We start from the raw sequence: 19519 nt of genomic DNA, 5'->3' as shown, positions 1-19519 counted from the left end.
GATTATTTGTTTGGTTTTACTAATTAGCTATAATTAAGCAGTCTTTCAGGTAACAAAATGTATATATTTCCCTAGTGGATTAAGTATTAAATATTGCTTTCTTTACTTATTTTCTGTGAGGTTTATTGTTATTTAAAGCTTGTGAAATTTTATGTGTTCTGCTAATCTGTGAAACTTGTAAATTTACATGTTCCTGTAGCAGTTCCCTAACTGCATGCTTATTTTCACATATGTTTGGTGTATCTCACACTATGATATGTTGCATGTGCTTGCTCCCTTTGTCTGGGGCTGCTGTCTGTATTGTTTTGTGCTTCCAGATAGCGGTGGGTGTGCTCGCAAACGTGCTGCAATGTCTGTCACATTAACAGCTGTGAAGAGAGTTCAGAGTTCTCCAAACCTATTGGCCTCAGGTATAACCGCTAACCAGTGAGATAATACTCCTGAATGGCTTTTCTATAGTGTTACACATTCCTGCAATATTACTCTGCAAGAAGGAGAAGGGTAACTGTATTTTCTGTTCCACGGACAGGTCTGTCACTTCTACAGTGTTCTTTAAAAAGTGGTCTTAATTTCTCTCTGCATATGCTTAGTAGCCATTAATGAAAAAAATTAGGAAGACTTAGGAAAAATCAGTTATTTATTAATTAATTTTGCCTTTGAGTCCTATGTCCCCTGTTTGGTTTTTTTTTTTTCAAGATAACATAGCATGAAGAGTAGGTTTTGTTTATTACAAATTTTGTTTATTGCGACTTGCTTTAAAAACCTTTCTCAAAGGAAAAGAATCAGAATGTTATTGTAAAATGATCGTCAGAAGCCAGATTAACTTTAAAAAGAAAATTTATCAAGCATGTTTTCCTAAAAATGTTTAAAACAATAAAAACATGTCGATTATTCAGTACACAGGCAGAACAGCTTCTTAGCAATACTCATGTCTGGGTTTGCAAAATTTAATCTTAATGGGTATCAGCTGCCCAGGTTCACTTGTGAATTAGGTAGTTACACATATAAATCAGTAAGTAATCTTGAGTGATGTAGACTAATTTACACCGATCTGAACATGCAGTGTTCACACCAAACAAGCATTATGCAGGAAGGTGAACAAAGAATGACCCAGAAAATAATTGCAAGATAAAGTCTTTGTTTTGTAGATCTTCTCAAGGGTAAGACTAATCTCCAGGAATAAGAGCTATTAGAATTTATGAAGCAAATTAAATATTTGGTTGCTACTCTTTGTAAGGATAGTGGAAGTGTTATTGGGATTACTGCATGTATGTAAACTTAAGAAAACATTGGGTTCTTATTTCTTAGCAACCCTTCTAACAAATTTTTATCATTTAAGCATGTGATACAAATCTCTTAATGGCTTGCTTTGTTGCAAGTGATAAGGAGTGCTTTTAGTACGATAATTATTGTACATTAAAAATATTTTTAATTTGTTTAGAGATGTTATTTTAGTTTCTTTAGGAGAAAAAAACACTAATATATCTACAAGTAATTCAAAAAAACACCAGAAAAAATTTAAAATCTTTTCTGTGCTGGCAGTATATATGTATCGGTTTCTGTGTTTTGCTTTGAAGTGATAAAGAAAGCATCACACATTTTGGTGTGAAGGGGGAAAGAAAATCCTGACAGAATCTGTAGGCATTTTCTTGGTTTCAAATCAAACCTTTCCAGCTCATCTTAAAGGGATGATATTTCTTTTGTTATCTAGATTTTAGATGATAGTATATCACATTATTTACTAGAAAAAACCCCACAGCAAATGTTTCTTTGTTACTGGCTGTCTGAAATAGCAGCAATTAAATAACAGTAACTCTCAGCACACTGTAACCTGTAGAATTTGTGCAATGAACATTGCACAGTTACCTATGGTCTAATATTCTGAGGTGTGCTTAGGTAACAGGAGGGAATTAGGTAACTGAACAAAAGGACTCATAATATTTTTCAAGTTGTGTCATGTTTTTATTTCTGACACAAATTAATATTGGATGTTTCTTTTTCAGGCTCTGATTCTCAGTCTCCAGATTCAGGTAAATAAAACACTGTGTTATTTATGCATCCGTGTAATACCATGTAAGTGGATGAATTATAAAAATCTTCCATTTATTTGATTTCATTACTCCATACATCCACATTCTTTAAGGAAAGCATCACTGAAATTGTAATAATAATTGCAAGTGGTTAAGACCTCAAATTCAGGTCTCATTTGAAAGCAGTGTTTCCTATAACATCGTATGTGTTGTCAGAAAATGAATTGTGTGGGAGAATATAGATTGCTAATTTGCCACCTTTAGCTTCAGTGGCACTTGCTATTTTATTTTTACTCCCTTACTCAGGATTGCAAGTTCTGCCCACCTCACTTAGCAGCCTGCTCACATAATGTGTTACTTTTACCAGCCTCTTACAATGTTTTGTCTTCAAATCTCTAACTTGTTGAGGTAGAATAGTATCTCCCTCTATGTTTGGACAATGCCCTGGGGGCCCTTCAGCTCTGAGAATAGAGACAAAACATGGTTAGTTGGTTGGGAAATTGAGGTGTCATTCAGATTTGGAAATAAGATGCATTATTGGAACAACTAATCAGGTATTGTGGTGAAATCTGGTGAAACTTCCATGACCAACTAACTTTAAGCAAGCTGGGATGTTTTCAAAAGCTGATGCAGCTGTGAAGTTCAAGAACCTAATCTGTGGAAGTACTTCAGCCTGCTTTATATGGGGGCTGAAGCACCAACATCTCAAAAGGACTCCCAAGGTTAAAATCCATAGTATGTATGAATGTTGTGGGGAGATATCAAATGGCAGTGTTGTCAATGCTTGAGATTTCTAGATTTTAAAGATAAATATTTTGTGAAGGGCTTTAGCCCTGTTCTTATGACTTCCATGATTATGCCAGCAGCAATGTCAGTTGTGTAGTAACTAAACTTTTCCACAGTTTGTTTAATAGCGGAGTTGCTATGATGATAGCAATATAGAGTTCTACTAATCACAAAAGAAAAAAAACAAACCTATTTTATTCTTTTTTCCTCACAAAAGCTTGGAGATCTTACAATGATGGAAGTAGAGAGACACTGAATGGAGATGCTAGCAGTTCATCTCTTACAGCAAAAGGTTTTAGGAGCGTGCGGCCAAATCTGCAGGATAAAAAATCACCAACTCAGGTAAAACTGAATACACCAAGTTTCATGCTTTGGTATTTGTGTGTGGGTTGTTCTTGGGGGAGAGCATATATAGATGGGATACCTCAATGGAACATCATCCTGATGTCTTCCCAATAGTGCAAATCACCTGTTCATATGGGGCATTACAAACTGTTCTACTGCATAGATAAAGTATACTCCACACAGGATGTATGCCTCCAGGTTAATTACCAGAAATTGCTTTCAATGAACAAGACAGCCAGCTAAATAAAAGTAGGTCATACAACAATAAAAGCTTTCTAGGAGTGTTGTCAGATTTCAAAGAGTATTTATTAGTATTTTACACTCGGAGAAATGCATCAGTCATCAAAATAATATCTGAAGATAAAGGTTTATTAATTATAAGGTAGGCAATGTTGCTGCCTGTTTTGCAGAACAATATAATTAGAGCACACTAAAAAAAACCCCACTTAACTTGGAAACATATTTATCTGTCCAAAAAAGATTAACATACAAATGTTAATACTGTCTGTTACTATTTTAATTCAATTCTGTGTGTTTTATGTATGTGTATTACGTGTGAATAATAGCTTGTTATCTAAGATCATGGAGTACATTTTAGAAATTACTTACATATCTGAACAATTTCGCAGTAATAATTCTTATGCCGTGTAATAATTGTTTTTTTAAAAGAAAATGGACTATTGTGGGCTCCCTTCTGATCCCAGTTTACTCTGAGCAAATGGAACATCTGGCTTTCTAAACACAAGCCATACAGTCCTGCACAGCAAAAGGTGGTGGGAACCTGACCAATTCAATTTTCAATTGAATTGAGCAATGTTGGGATGAAGCCCCTTAAGTTGCTAGTTTCTTATTTAAAGATAAAAGTCAAATTGAGTTATATCTCCTGCTAACATTTACTTTCTTTCTGTTTCTTCTTTAATGTTATTTTGCTTTGTGTGGATGCTTTTGGCAAATAAGGCACCTCTGCCACCCCCTAGAAAAGAAAGTTTTCGGAAAGCAAGAGTAACTAATCACAAGAATGAAATTAAACTCGAGGCAGTAACAACCAGTCCAGCTAAACACCTTCCCACAGATACTGCCTATTACACTAACGAGAAGTCTGTCCAGAAGACAATGTCTTCTCAAATATCTAACACAAGTGTGTCCTATGCACAAAAAATCATTAAACCACTGACCTCAATCTCCAGTGCAGGCACAAGCACAGTAGCTGGTATTAGTACTACTCTCCATCAAGGCCAAAGGCAACAGTCTCAAAAACGTAGGGTATCGACCCTGAAATTAACCCGGACACGTGACCCAGCGAGTAGCATTCATTGTAATACACAGCAACAGCTCAAGCCTGTTGAAGTGCCAGTATTTCCACAAAGGCCTGTCTCACCTGCCTGTAACCCTGTGCCTGAGGTACACACAGCGTCTCTTTCCATTCAGATAGCTCCCATCCCTGACAATAAAGCAGAGCCTGAAATCCAAGAACATCCACCTAGTATTTCTCCAGACACTTCAAAGATGTCTTCAAAGGATTTGGGACAAAAGTCTACAGTTCTTCCTTCTTCACAGGCTGCAGAATGCCATGTGGTATATTTAATTTTTCCATCTTTTATTTTAGATCATTCATGAATCACTTAATAACTGTCTGTTTAGTTATACTTACATTATCAAAGTTAGACCTTGTGTTTTCTGGGTAAAACTACCTATCACATGGATCAAAACATCAAAACAGAACTGAACAAAACGTGAAGTTTTTGGAAGGCTATTGGGGAAAAAAAAAAAAAAAATTAACCCAGCTGAGCTGGAAGGTAGACTTCTTTGTTCCTCTGTGAGCACTTTATAGAGTGCAAATGCACAATAGGAAATCAGTGAATTGTAGGTGATGCATCTGCTTAAGTGGCTCTTCCTAGAGGGGGTTGCATTAGTGTTATGCTGCCGCAGGTGCTGGAAGGATCAAGTATGGATAGAAAACGGTGGGGTTGGGTGGTTTCTATAAATGCAGCTCTGCCAGTTTTCTAGGGCCACTAAAAATATATTTTGTCAGTCAGTGCTTTCTGCAAGGCTAATCACTGCTGTCTCCTATGTGTCCTGTGCAATAGCGCTTTTTAAAGAAAATGGGTTGATAAAATCTTTTGTCAACCACCTCTACAGGAAGCATCACAAGGCACTGAACTTTTAGTCCCTCTTTACCCTATACCCTATGCCTACTGAGATGAGAATTCTTTGTTAACTATACTGATGTCATCTAGGAGAAATGGGTATATCAAGCACACAGTATAGGACCAGAGGAGTCTGAGCAAGGTTTATAGCCATTCAGAAAGTTACTGAGTTAAATAAAATAAGCCTGGGAGCAATAAAGTAGCAGCAAATACATACTAGACAAAAGGAAAGCTCTGAACAAACTTTGTTATTTCTACTCTGCTTTACCTAGTCACATTAAGATTTTTCTATTTAAAAAGTTAATTATTCTAGTATGTCTACCAATATAACAGCTTATCTGAGTTTGAAGGCTTTTCAGTTGGAGGTAGGGATTGCTATAGGTCTAGGTATATCTGCCTCAAAGCTTTGTCTGAGTGAGGATCCCATCATGATGTATTTGTGTTCATCTAGTTCTGCTGAAATAAGTGGGGCTACTCTGAAGTAAATACGGCACAATCTTGCAAGCTTAAAGTCCGCTGACAGCCCTATCGTCAATAATAGTAACACATCTGTTCTCTCAGACTGTGGTTCCCTCAAAGCATCACATTCCATCAGGTCTTTACTCTGGAAGCCACAAGTATCTGCATTAGCTACAGGATAGTTTTACAAATTGTAATATGTCAGTTCCCCCCTTCAACTCCCAAATAAAAATTTTGATCAGAACAAAGCTGTGTGAAATTACACGGCAACAATTTGCAATGCTCCTTCTGAATTCACTCTATTAACAAATAGGAGCAGTGAAGAATTAATCACATTTGTCCTTTTCAAGATTAGAGACAAAACAATCATCTTAAACGCTTCTATTAGGCTACATAGAATTTAGAGTATTTTGAGAAAAACAAGTTGCTTTACCCTTGAGAAGAATCAGTGATTTTTGTCAAGTAAAACAAGTCAGTTCGAGCAAGAGCCACAGTAAAGAAATCATGTCAGAAACAGTAATGAAGGCTGAGCAAGAGCTTTTTCCGGTAGAGAGGGTAGGTATGAAGATTATAGGAGGCAGGCTTGCAAGCTTTTTAAATATGGGCATCAAGGGATACGGTCAGATAGTAGAACAGGTGTAGGTGTGGCCAATACAATTTCTGTGTCATACGTTTTCTCTTCATTTAAAAATAGTTGTTCAGCCTGTTAGCAATAAGATTCATTTATATATGCTTAGATAAATCAAAGTGTCTCTCAAACGGAAAGTGGTTTTATGACAGCTAACAAGAATTGGGGGAAATACCTTTTTTTATGATCCAGAATAATATTCAAACTCTAATCAGAATAACTAAAAATAATTTCTCTTCTAGCTGCTTTTTTTTTTTAGAATTTTAAAAGTCAAAACTAATTTTTCAATTTCTTTTTATTTTAGAATCTGTTTTAGTTTCACTATGAGCTGACAAAAGTCAGAAAAGTAGCTGTGAATTGTCTGGCAATTCTACACTTATTTTTCTGCCTTCACCTTGGTTTCAATGTGTGGGAAGAATGATCAGAAATTTGGCAGCTGGGTTTCTTTGAATAAAATGATAAAAATTTCAGTTGATCACAGGGATCATTAAGGAATTTAGCCAGCTTTTCAAACTGCATCCATTTATTGATCTCTTGCTTGCAAAATTCAGCTGACATCCTCCCTGATGTTCAACTTTGAAATAAATTCTAAACATTAGTATGAAGAGGTGTATCTGGCATCACAATTGACTCATGGAACCAGTGGGTTTTCCTAGCTCTGTGTTAAAACACATAGCTGACAGTACAAATCAGCATGTGAGATGGTGTAAAATTCTGCATCAGGTGAGGTCCCAAAGCCGAGATGCCATGGGCTACAGTTAGCAATAAAGGCTACAGCTATATGTCTAAAAAGATTTCTGACTCTCATCTCTGGTTTAAATCTTGGAACTGTTCTAACTAATGCCAAAAATTATGATCCCCTTTAGTGCTGTATCTCATGGTATTTGCAAAGTTCACAATTTTTCTTGCACAGACAAATTAACTTTCAGTATACTTTGCATGATAGTACTTTCATTTTTTAAATTGTTTTAGATTTGCAAGCGCTACAGGTCTTTGTGCAGCAGTTAAAATACTTTTGTATATGGAGATCATAGTGTGTTATGTTAAGCTATATCCTCTAGGGATGGTCTTAGACTGCAGATCTGGCCCACCAGCAATGTTCAAAGCCACCACAGAAACCCTCAAAACCCAATCAAATACATTTAGAAAGGCTCTGTAAGAACAAACAACTCTCCCTCTGCATCTGGGTTTATGTATGTGGAGGAGAATGAGGTAAGATTGGCTAATCATCACTTCTTAAGATGTGGTGCATGAGAAATACTGTGCATGTGTGGGTATCTATGTGTGTAGGGAATATATACAACTATATTTAATGTCACAAAGCTGGAAAAATACAGCCAAAATAGAGCTTGTATGCTCCAAGTTCATGCATAACAATTTTGCAGTATTCTTTAATGTATCTTGTTATGTTTGTGCTCCTATTTGCGCTTCATTTCAGAGCTTATCTGCTGAAACTTTAGGAGCAAGCAGAAGTGTGCTATGACTCACCAAGTGACATTTTTTAAACACTCCTACTCAGAGAAAGGTTAAACCCCTTAAAAGTATATATGAAAAGAGAAGTATTCACGTTACTCAATATTAAATTTTTTTCATTATTATAGTCTCGAGAGTTGCTGCTCTTCTGTACCATACTGCAGATATGGGAGAAATAACCTAATCTATTTCAGCAGAGAAATTAGTGTTTGTTAGTATGAGACTGATGGAGGTAAATTCTGTTGTCCAGATTTCTTAATAAAAAAAGTTATAAACTGATGAAGAATTCTGAGCTGCATCTTCTGAAATAAACACCTAAGCATCCTCTTGTTCTAGATACTGCTCTATGAAACTGAGGATGCAAAACATTTGTCCTGTTTGTTTGAATTCCATAGATGAGTGAACACTTGGTTTAGTCCTGATGTCCTGGAGGAGTAAAATCTATGCTACTAGATGTTTATGAGAGTGTTTCTTTTGCCAGCCTTATAGCTGCAGACAAGTGAATCAAGGAAAATAACCCTGAAATTAGAAAAATTGCTTCTGAATTGGTTTATCTAATGCACTACTGTTTGTTAGGTATTGACAATACATTGATGTAGAAGGGAGAGAAGACGGGTTTCAATGTTTGGGGGACAGATGGCAAGCAAAATCGAGCACATAATTTTCATTTTAAGTTCTGTATCACTAGCGTGGTTTTACACAAGGGCTGAGCTCCACCTCCTTGTAATGAGTTTAGAATAAGAGGACTAGGTAGTAAAAATGGGCATAGAATATAACTTGCAGCGTCAGTTTGGAGATTTTGACATCAGCTTTTAACAATTAAAAACAGAGGTATTTTTACCCATTTGTGCAAGCGTATGGGTGTAATTTGATTGTTGACTACTAAACTCTGCTATGTATTAACAAAATGGATTTATTCAGTTATCTCTGAGTCTCCTTATCTGTGTCTTGACTGTTGAAGCAAGGCCAGCACTTTGGTGTCATTAGTAATCTCACATCACTCTCCACAGATCTTGCATTAAAATGATAGATGACTGGTTTTGAAACCCGTACTAGGGTCACATGTCTACTTCATGTGAATTGGGTAGCAATTGTATTCTTCAGGCCTGACATTTTACTATTTGATGGAAGGTGAATATTTCTAAGGACCAGCAGGAAGCTGCGCTTGAGACCTTCAGTTCATTTTAGGACTCTGATGACATTTCTCTCTCTCAAGCGTTGCTCCACAACCCAAGATAATTATGTAGTCTAACTAGTTATTCATCATTCTAATTGATTAAGTACTTGTTTGGCATTTAATCTGCCTGATTTCTGCTAGCGTTTCTTGCGCTATAACAATAACAAACCTAATCTGAAGAACACTGAATGGAACTGGTATTAAAAGTTTTCTGGAATTCATTCAGCCTTGTCCTTCTCGTAATTTTTGCAGTGATGAAAAATATGGATTAGTAGTAGCCAAATGTATCTGTTTAGAGATTACCAACTTTCCATGTTTTTAAATGGTGTAATCAGTTTTCAAAAATAATGCTGTTTTAAATCACCATTTCAGCCACTCTTTCCCAGAGTGATGGTTGTACCTATGACAGAATTCCAGAACTAGGCAGAATATTTAAGTTTTACTCTACAAAGCTGAGAAACTTCATGTTAGGAATCAGTACCTAGAATTGCTGCGTTCCTTCTACCCGCATTGTAAGAATGATAACCTTAGATTCTTTTTAAGAATTTGGCCTGATGAAATCAGCTATTATTTGCCAAACACAATGAATTTTAATTCTTTAAGAACGCAATTTCACTAGCTCTCTGGATGCACCCTGAATATCTGTTCTTGTGTTGTCCATCCCTTCTTTTCTCAAGCATGCAGGCAATCTTCTCAGTTCAAAGCCAGAAGGCTTACTAGGTTTCTCAAGTCTCCAAAATTTCCTGTTATTTTAACAATTTAGAGATCAATTTACATATTTTGGCTCAGTCATATGTAACTTTTCCTCTGGGGGTGCTGAGAGGATAGCTGGTCTCAAGACATTGGCTCTGCCTCATAATTGCATTATGATCTCCTAATTCATGTCTTTTGCTGGAGATCTTGAATTATGACATGGATGATGAAATTCATCATGAATGATGGTTCTGTCTTCCCTTTATGTATCTGTGAAGTGAAATTACGGTTTCTTTTATGTATATGTAAATGCACACATCTTAAACACCTGATACACTATGCTGTATAACCAGCTGTTTCACATCTGCATTTGATTGCTTTTCATGAAATTATTTTAATAGTATTCCATTGTTCTTTTGAAGTTTCCATTGTCAAATTAGTTATCCCTAAAAATCATATCTCCTTTTACAGTCATACAGTCAATTATTTATTTTCTGATTAAGAAGTAATCTGTTCAGATTTACTCTATGGAAAGGTTTGGGGGTTTTTTTCAGTTGTAGATTTGAAACATTGCTGTGAATAAGATTTGGATTTTAAGCTGCTTGACTAAGTCTCATCAGTGTTTTAACTGCAGATTTTAACAGCAGCTTCTGGCTATTTTTGTGTACCCCAGAGATCCACTAATGCCAAAGAGTTCTTTTGAACCATTTGGAACAAGTGATGGATATCTGTTCACATGCTTAAGATTCTTCTCTGAAATGCTTATTCATAGGGACGGTCCCGTTGACCTCAGTAAGGTTATTTGGGTAAATTCTAGTTGATCTCAGCAAGAATTATGGAACTGGACCCCCAGTGACCTCTCATAAGTAGCACAAACTGGGTTGTGTTCCAAGTCTTCCAGAAGGGCTTTAGAAGATATTTTCAGATTTTGTATTAAAATGCCAAAATGGCATTAATCTGATGGCTTGAAACATTTTTTGAATGATTAAAGACATCTGCCTATTCTGAGCATAGGAAATAACCATAATATTACTGGCAACAATGTGATATCTATGAGTAAATGTTGCTCTTTTTAAGTAGTAATTACCGCATATATTACTGTCCTGTATTTTACATAAATTTAAAATCGCAAATGCTCTTTCCCTGCAGCTATTCTGGAGTTCCTCAGCCCTATCAAGAATGAAACCATTAGTGCTGAAGTAGACAGGATTTTGATGTACTTCAGGAATGGATTGAAAGCTTGTGGCTAATAGGCAGTGTAGAAGAATTTGTGCCGCTGTTTAACAAAGATTGGATGGCAACATGCTTTCCATGTATCTTTAATTCAAAAACAAGTTGTAGATGCAAGAAGCCAGCATCAGGACTAGTTTAAACCCGGTGTCCTGTGACTGATTTGAAATAACAGAACATAAAGCTCATATATTGTGTGGCAGTTGTCAGAAGCCCTCTCATGAGGATGTTCCCTTATACTTTTAAGGAATTACATTGAAGCCAAACAACTAGTGTGTTTTGTTTCAGTATGAAGTCGTCCCTGTCCTGTTCTTGTGCTCCCAGTCTTTGTTGTTCCTCAGATTTATACCAGTTACCCTAACTATCCTTGTGTCCTCTAATGTCGAAAAGGCTGCTATGCGTACACCTTATCCAGTAGGCTGACAGGGTGCTTCCAGCGTGCTTGGAAATTCTAAGATCATCCAAACATTTTTATTAGAGGCAGTGGAGAAGATGTATTCAGTCACAAGGGGCAAAAAAAGTCCCCAACCTATTGCTTGCAGATCATATGAACATTCAATGTTAGTGTTTTCATTTAGCTTGCGCTCCTGCCCATCTGTATATTACACTTAATTTCAAAATGATACCTGCCCCTTGACAAATAAGAGAGCAACATTTACAGAGATTAGACTTGCAGATCCTTTTTTCCTTTTACAAACAAAATGAACATGGCGTTCTCTAGCCTCATATTTATGTGAAGTATAAAGTAGTGTGAACCTTCTGGATGCACAACTAAGATCATTAATATATGCAGTACATTATGGATATTCATCCCCAGCACACTATGGTTTCTGGCATTGCTTCCACTAGTATTTGATGCATTCATTTCTTTCATGTTTTCCTACTTTAATATAGAGCGTGGTTGATTCATTTCCTAATCCATGTGAATGTGAACTTCCTCGGGCTGCTGAAAAACTTACGCTTTTGTAATTTTCCTACACACAGCAAGAGGCAAAGGGAAAAGTTTTTTATTCATTTGGTAATCTGTTTCTTTTCTTATTTTTTTTTCCTCAAATCTCAGCTTGGAAACCAGAAAGTAACTGCCCCTGTGATGGAGGTAAATGCTTCACAGACACACAGACAAACAGCAACAGAAGCTTCTCCACTGCCTCTTCCTCCTCCTGTGGTACCAGTTAACAGAGCCTCTTTCTCACCAGACAGTGGCACCCATCTAGTACCATATTCTTTGCCAACGCTTGATGATTTTTTGCCTTCACGCTTTTATAAAACCCCAGCCCTTTCACAGTTTTCATATAAATGCCCATACCTAGCTTCTGAAGGTATTATCCACAGGAATGAAACAGCCTCTGTAAGCACAGATTCTGCCATGAGTGAGTGCTCCTCCCGCACAGTGAGTGAGTCCTCCACAGCCATTCTAGATGAGCTGCAGACTTGTAGCTATGATACTACTGACTGCTCTGAAACACCTTCCCCAACCTTGAGCCAGATGTCTGCTGTGTCAGATGGCACCACGTTAACCAACACTGCTGCCACTTCTCATGTAATTATGCTTCCTTTTTTCCTCCTCCATTTTGTTCAAACAGGTTGTCAAAGGGGAAAAGAATTCAAACTTGTCTGCTATCCTGTTACGCAGACAAGTATGCCATTAGTAGTTTTCTGTGTTCACAGTCTGACAGCATGTTTTGCAACAGTTGTTTAAAAAAAATCATTGGCATAGCAGATTTGGTAATAAGAAAATGATACTAAGTTGTTGCACAGTTGTATGGTCAGCTACGGTGTATCAAACACTTTGCTTAAAATAAATGAAAATAAATTCAATAAATATCTGTTCCAAATGCATTAAAAGCAAACGGTTTGTAGCGTTTTAAGAGATTTGTTTAAAATATTGTTAGCAACGTACAGGTTTGTGGAGTTTGTAGCCTCTGGGCTACCACGATTTTTGGTTTATACTGAGGTACAGTTTTCAGTAATATAACGTGTAAATTCACAGTAAATGTTTGCAATATTTAACGCATTTTTTTCCCCAGCCATGACCACTGACTGCACGAAACTGTTTTTCTTTCCTCTAACTAACCTTTTCCTCTCCTAAGCACAGTTTCTTACAGGAGTGGACTTCATAAGTAATCTTGTAGTACCCAAGTGTCTGTTATTTTTCTCTTGGTTAAGTCAAGGGAAAAAACAGCATGCTATTAGACATTTTATATATACATTCACTTTTCTGTACCTTAGTACACTCCTATATGGTAGGAAGAAGGTATGGAATTTGGGTCAAATCCAGATCACTTCTTATTGCTTTTGAGATTATCTGCATGATTAAAATGAGTCAGAACAAAGCTTTCATTTAGATCAAGCAATTCATTGCTGAATTACAAAACAGAGAGATGTTCTGAAACCAAAGTTTTACTGGGTCACAACAGTGTTCAAACTTTGTACAAGTACTTCAGCATGCCATCATCTGCAGGTCTGAAAAGAGCAAACAGTGTATATATTTTTAAAGTTTCATTTATATTTTATAAAAAGTATTTTGAGCCCAAACTTGCATATAGTCACCTGGAATGTCAACGATCTGTTGTCAGGGCTCTGGATGCTGTTTAAAAAAAATAATATTAATAGCAGGCATGTAAAAGCTGTCATTCCTAAGTCTTGTAACACAGCTCTGAAACTTTTTTTTTTTTTAAAGAATCAGTACTGTGAATCTGCATACAGCCCAGTAGTTGTAAGCAAAGATACCGTAATCAATACAGACTGGTCTTTGTAAATAAGGCACAATCACTACATGACTGTTTACTAGCTATGGGAAGCATGGAACATTTATATTTTCTTCTAAAATATTTAGCTAACTGTGTTTTCTTTGAGCACCATTTTTGTAAGCAGAAGCGAACAGTCCTTCCTTCTTCCATTTTTTGGGTAGTCTCCCTGTAGAGGTATATGGTATGGTCAGATCTGACTACCACTTTCTCTCTTAGACATGGCAGGGATGAGTATGGCAGCTGTTTACCGTTAATGGACAAAGGATGAGTCTCCCACCAAAGGACATAAATGCCCAAACAGTCCTAAGAGCCCCACAGAAGTTAAAGTGCTGGCAAGACCCACCTCTACAGTGTAGAAAAGTCTTTGTTTCCCATCCTCTGTAGAGGAGGGCGAGATGACTATAAATCTATCAGTGAAATGAGAAAAGGATGGGGAAGCTGGTGGCACATGCACGTGTGCTGCTAGTGGCTCTACTTCTACTGTGATCTTCATTCTCAAAGGAGAGTCCTGTTGGTTTTGTAGATGAAAACCGCTGAGAAAACAATAAAAGTAATACAGGATTGTGCCATCCAGCAGTGTGCCCACATAAGACAGAACCACGCTTTCAAAGAAAGTGGGGTTGTTTCTTTATTCTTGAGGTCCTTAATGAGAGCTTAGGCAAAAAGGTTTTGCAGCACATCTTATGAGGAGAAGAAACAGCATCAAGAAGAGCTGAATCAACAAAATTGTAAAACATTCCAGGCAAAAGGCAGAGCTAAACATAAAACTGTGGTTAATTGGCCATACTTTTAGTCACAGATTACAGCTTCTTTGAAAACCTGAAGTATGAGAATTTTAATTCTTACTCGGGCTTATGCTTAGAATTGGAGTTAAAATCAGAGAAGAGCTGGTTTTGGAAACTATTTTTTCTGACTCTATTCCAATTCTGAACATTCCCCTTATAAAGTAATTTTTATGGGTTCTTTTTGTTTATGTAGTTTAAAATTGTGGAATCTAATGGAAACTTGGAAATGGAAGTACACATTAGGTTTTTGCCTTTTCCCAAGTTCCAGGACTGTCTCAAGCTGCAAGAATTGATCCTGAGTATTTTAGCCTAATTCAATGTCTTGAGGCCGGGGGTGTGCTGTGCAGCATTGTTGCACAAAACTGCTCAAACCTCTATAATGGGACCTATGTCCTTTTGCTGCCTGCCTCAGCAGAAAGTTAGAAAGCAGCACCAGTCTCAAATAGATGTTTTTCTCTGCTCTGATTCAGAAGTCGAGAGACCTGCTTTTTCTGATGCTCAGGCAAATTAAAGGAGATGTAAACGTGGTACCTAGGAGGAATCTTTACAAGAGTTTGATTACCTAGCAGGAGAATTAGATGGCTCTGCTAGCAGTGGAGAACAGGTGAAGTATACTGGAGAAAAAAAATAAATGGAGGAGCCTAGGGAAATGAACAACAGAAACAGATGAGGATTATCTTCCCACTAAACTGGGAAATAGGTGTGTTTTGGTGAAATAGTTTCTGTATCATCTTATTGTCCCACAAAGGAAATTAGCTAGGAAAGTAAAAGGTCTAATTCACAAATAGTCATCTTAAAGATTTTACTTCCTTGTAAAATCTGGGAACAGACTCTGCCAATTGGAACTAAAGCATCACATTTTCAGATTGAAATGTCAGTAGTTCTCAAATGATTCCAAGGGCAGGAAAGGCCCTTGGAACTTGAAACTTCACAGAACTATCTTTTATAGCTAGCCCTCTCACCAGTGCAAGATGCATCAGATGAACAAATGCAATAGCACCTTCACAGAAACTTTCCTCAAAGAGAAGGTCATTAGGAACTAAGAAATTATAGCTGAGCTGATATCCTCTCTAAAACCTTCAGAAGCAAACCCAATAATGTTATATATGGACACGCCACATACACATTTATGACTGATGTCCATCAGCTACTTGTGTGGGTCCTGTTTTCATTATATTGTGTACTACTTAGTGTAAGAGCCTTACTGTCTAACCCAGCTATTTGGTAAAGCCCATCACAGGAATATCTTAATTTTTTTATTACAGAAATTCATAGGCGTAGCTTCCCACTTTACAAAGAACTCACACTAGTTCTGCTCCTCTCTTCAGAGAAACAAAAGCCATAGTAAATGAGTAAGAAGGTGTAAGGTTCTGGATGTAGTTGCACCCTGTCTTCCTTAGAAACAAGCTTTCCCAAAAAGACAATAGGCAGGAAAAGAGAATAGGTGAATCCCTGAAGTAGGGTAGAGATGGCTGGCCTCATCTTGGAACCTGATCTGAAAACATGGCTTCATACCTCTTGAAATGCTATCTTTGAGCTTCTGTAGCTTTTGTATTCCCTACAGCTCCAAGTTCTTTTGGAGGGGAGGATGATGTGAGAAAAGCCAACTTAGTTTACATTTTGGTTCTTGACTTTTTATTAAGAGGGGAAACATTTAAACACGGAAGTTTTAATGGAGACGTCACCACAACACAAACTTTTCAGCTCAGTTCTGAAAACAGGCATCCTTAAAATGAGAACGTCTTGGATTCATCTAGGAGTTCACATGATGTCTGCATAGGAGCCAGAATTCATTTTACTCTCTCAGCTATTGGAGGCAGAGACATTAAAAATTTAAAATCAGATCAGTAATCTCCAAAATACAAATGTATACAAGAGGTCGTGAACCATTTCATTTTTAAATGTAGAAATAACATACTTTTTAATATGTTTTTTATTTACACGTTGCTGCTTCAGATAGTCTCATGTTTTACATTTACAGCATGTTTCAGTTCTTCTCTTTTGTTCTATAAAATTGAGCAAAATTTGTAGCACTTTTGATTTAGTTCAGATTTAAAGAGGCATTCTGCATTAAAGATGTTACAGAGAGCTTCCCTCCCTTTTCTGCTGAAATATTCACTACCCGCTCGTTTCATTCAATGCTTTCTTAGTATCTGTTTTAATCCTTGTAATACTCCCCATAAAAGTGCTACAGCTCAGAGATGTGGGGATTCTAAACTGGGGACAGGGAAGCAGATTGTTTCAGAAGTACCTCTTGTGACTATAGGCTAGATGGCTTGTGATGCTGCTGTACTGCCAGTTTACTTAGCTTTCCCATTTTACTTATTTGACTTTGTTCTGTTGTTTTGTGGTTGTGGGTTTTGTGTTTTTTTTACTGGTGCTATTTATTTTTATTGTGATAGATTACATATCAGCATCCTGTAATCACTCCAGCTGGCTTCCATTTTTAAAGAAGCTTTGGCTCACTCTCTTTAGCTAGTCTTAATGAGACTTCTCCCGTCGGTCTGCACAGAAGTTCCTATTAATATCAGTAGGACTTGAGCATGTGCATTAAGGGAATAGTGAGTGATCTGTGGCAGGCAGTCTTTGTTGCACAATGAGAGGAACTTTTACTGCCATCTTCGTTTTATATTGCTGTCAGACCGCTGCAGACCTTGTTTGTGCCATCTTCGTTGCCTTGACCGTGGTCTTTCTGTCACCTTCCCACGACTTCAGCATGCTTCACAGACAGCACATACAAGGAGAGAAGGGGGGAGGTACCAGGTATATAAGGAACACATTCTGCTCCCCTTGTGATGAGTTTTGTATTTCAGTGAATGCAGATGCCATTATGGCTAGGTACCTGACAACTGGTAATTGTTGTGTGGATGACAGTCCTGCGTTACTCGTTGTTTGGGATGACAGTCGGAGGGCTTTGTGTGTAGTTTAATGGGATATTGTTTTGTTTCTCTCAGGCTCAGATCACAGTGAATGGGAACTCTGGCACTGCTGCCAGCCCAGTGAGTCATTTTCAAAGGCCTTTTTCCCCTTCTTCAGCTTACCCTCCACCAGCTTCACTCAATTCCAACATTGTTATCATGCAGCATGGCAGGATGATGGGTAAGCCTCACACAGAACGTTTGCTTTATACATTACGCAACATATTCCAATTCATGTGGCAAAGACTGCAAACAATTGCAGAGTGCTTCACATCCGTAATGAAGGTATTGTCTATTCATCTACCTTGGGAAGTAAATGCAAAAAAAAAAAAAAAAAAGAAAAAGAAAAAGCATTTATTATTAGAAGTAGTGATCCTGAACTGGAGTTAGTATTAAGTTTTATTACTTATTTGTGTGAGAGTGACCTCTTGCCACCTTTCTACTAGCTTGACTGAGGAAAGAGCATATATCAAAATAGCTCAACCTGTGCAGCCCCTTCAGATTTTGCCTTCTTTAAGAAACCAAGGGCTAACTTTGTACGTTGGTTCTCCCCACAACTTCTGTAATCTTCAGTAGAAACACTGCCAACAAAGGGGGGGCTCTGGCCTTTTAAAAACCTAAAGCCATGTCAATCTATAATTTGTCTATGAGTTGGGTTTTTTTTGTAGGGCATTGTTAATTTTTTTTTTTTTTTAATACGTGACCAGCCTTAGAAAGGCACTTTGCCAGTATAAACCAGTTTTGCCAGAACAATAATTTGCTTGCTGCTTTATCTACCAATGTTTTGCATATTCAGATAAGACTATACATGCAAAATAATTTAAATGTGATTCTGGGGGTTACTTTTTTGTTGCACATGAGGGGTTATTAGGTGACAGCTCTCGCTCTGAGACTTACAGCTTAGACAAATGGTGCTATTCTTATCATAGCAATAAGTACAAAAATTGTATATATGGGTTTCTCCACATCCCAGAATTCTAGATTCTTTAATTGTTTCCAGTTCGCTGATCTAAAGGCCTATCAATTCTGTTTTGGATACACCCGAAATAAGTGTTTTCCCATGACTTTTACTCTTGTATGATACTGAAGTTCTGTGTTCCACAATAACAGCCTGATTTAATTCTCTTTGCTCACGTAAAAATCCCACTGATGGCCTCAGTTTGAGGCCTATGAAGAATGAAAGATCAAATCCAAAATGTTTTCTAAATTTAACATCATGCATTTTGGGAAAAAGGCCCAAATATTCAGGCGTTTGCCACGCAGAGTTGCCCCTCACCATATATGTGTAGCACTGGTTTATTTACAGAATTTCAAACTTGAGTAAACAGCTAAAACAGTCATGCCAAATCCAGCTCTCTGCAGTAGGAGTGAGCAGAAATATTCAATTAAAATTAGAGCTGTCAGTCACAAGAGCTGCTTTTGCTGATTTATATTACAATTCAAATATTTTGCTTCAGGAGAATCAACGGATGTTAATGTCACACGAAAGGCAATTGTGATCTTCACCAGTAGTGTTAGAATATTTATTTTTACTCCCTACATTCATTTATCCTGCAGTAGAAATGTCTCACAGGCACTGTACCTGCTCTTGCAAAAAAAAAAAAAAAAAAAAAAAAAGCTTTGTCATAGCAGCCCACTAATTTATTGAAGTATGCTGCATGAAGGAGTAGGGCTATTTTCCTGTGTATGGGAAAGAAGTACATCATCTGCAGCAGTACAAATTTTCACAGGACACATCCCAGCAGTGGGGTGGTTTTTGTTAAATAAATGAGTCTGAATTTTAGAGGGAAGTGGTAATAGTGACATATTAATTTCATTAATTATAAAGGCAGATTTGGGGGGAGAGGGGTAGAAATACTGCAAGTCACCACAAACCAGTAGCAGCCTGCACGAGTCACCTGAAGTACTGTAGGTGGATCATCAGATTGCTCTACAGATACCAAGCTACTGAGGTCCATTTTTATGAATTATATGTATAAACATAACTGAGGAACAAAAATTGTATGTCGGAATTTGGTTTTTAAAAATATTCATGTATCAAAACAGATTCTAAACAGGTTCTAAACAGATAACATATAAGCCTTTGTGGAGGGCTGTT

The 19519-nt window shown here is 37.2% G+C and overlaps 1 protein-coding gene across 20 annotated transcripts in view; it reads left to right on the top strand.

Moving 5' to 3' along the window:
- The window catches only part of SORBS2 (sorbin and SH3 domain containing 2), a 224742-nt gene that overhangs the window by 144984 nt on the left and 60239 nt on the right, over positions 1-19519 (top strand). For 10 of the 20 annotated variants that reach the window (XM_049796585.1, XM_049796593.1, XM_049796693.1 and 7 more), the window contains 6 exons: positions 318-410; positions 2004-2030; positions 3034-3158; positions 4119-4736; positions 12029-12508; positions 17458-17602. In XM_049796585.1, coding sequence (XP_049652542.1) covers positions 318-410; positions 2004-2030; positions 3034-3158; positions 4119-4736; positions 12029-12508; positions 17458-17602 — 1488 coding nt within the window. The remainder of the gene's footprint in view (positions 1-317; positions 411-2003; positions 2031-3033; positions 3159-4118; positions 4737-12028; positions 12509-17457; positions 17603-19519) is intronic. The other 10 variants (XM_049796670.1, XM_049796705.1, XM_049796665.1 and 7 more) reach the window with 6 other exon arrangements.

The sequence above is a fragment of the Accipiter gentilis genome, chromosome 3 (assembly GCF_929443795.1).
Source record: "Accipiter gentilis chromosome 3, bAccGen1.1, whole genome shotgun sequence".
NCBI lineage: Eukaryota > Metazoa > Chordata > Aves > Accipitriformes > Accipitridae > Astur > Astur gentilis.
This window is presented reverse-complemented; position numbering and strand designations above follow the sequence as displayed.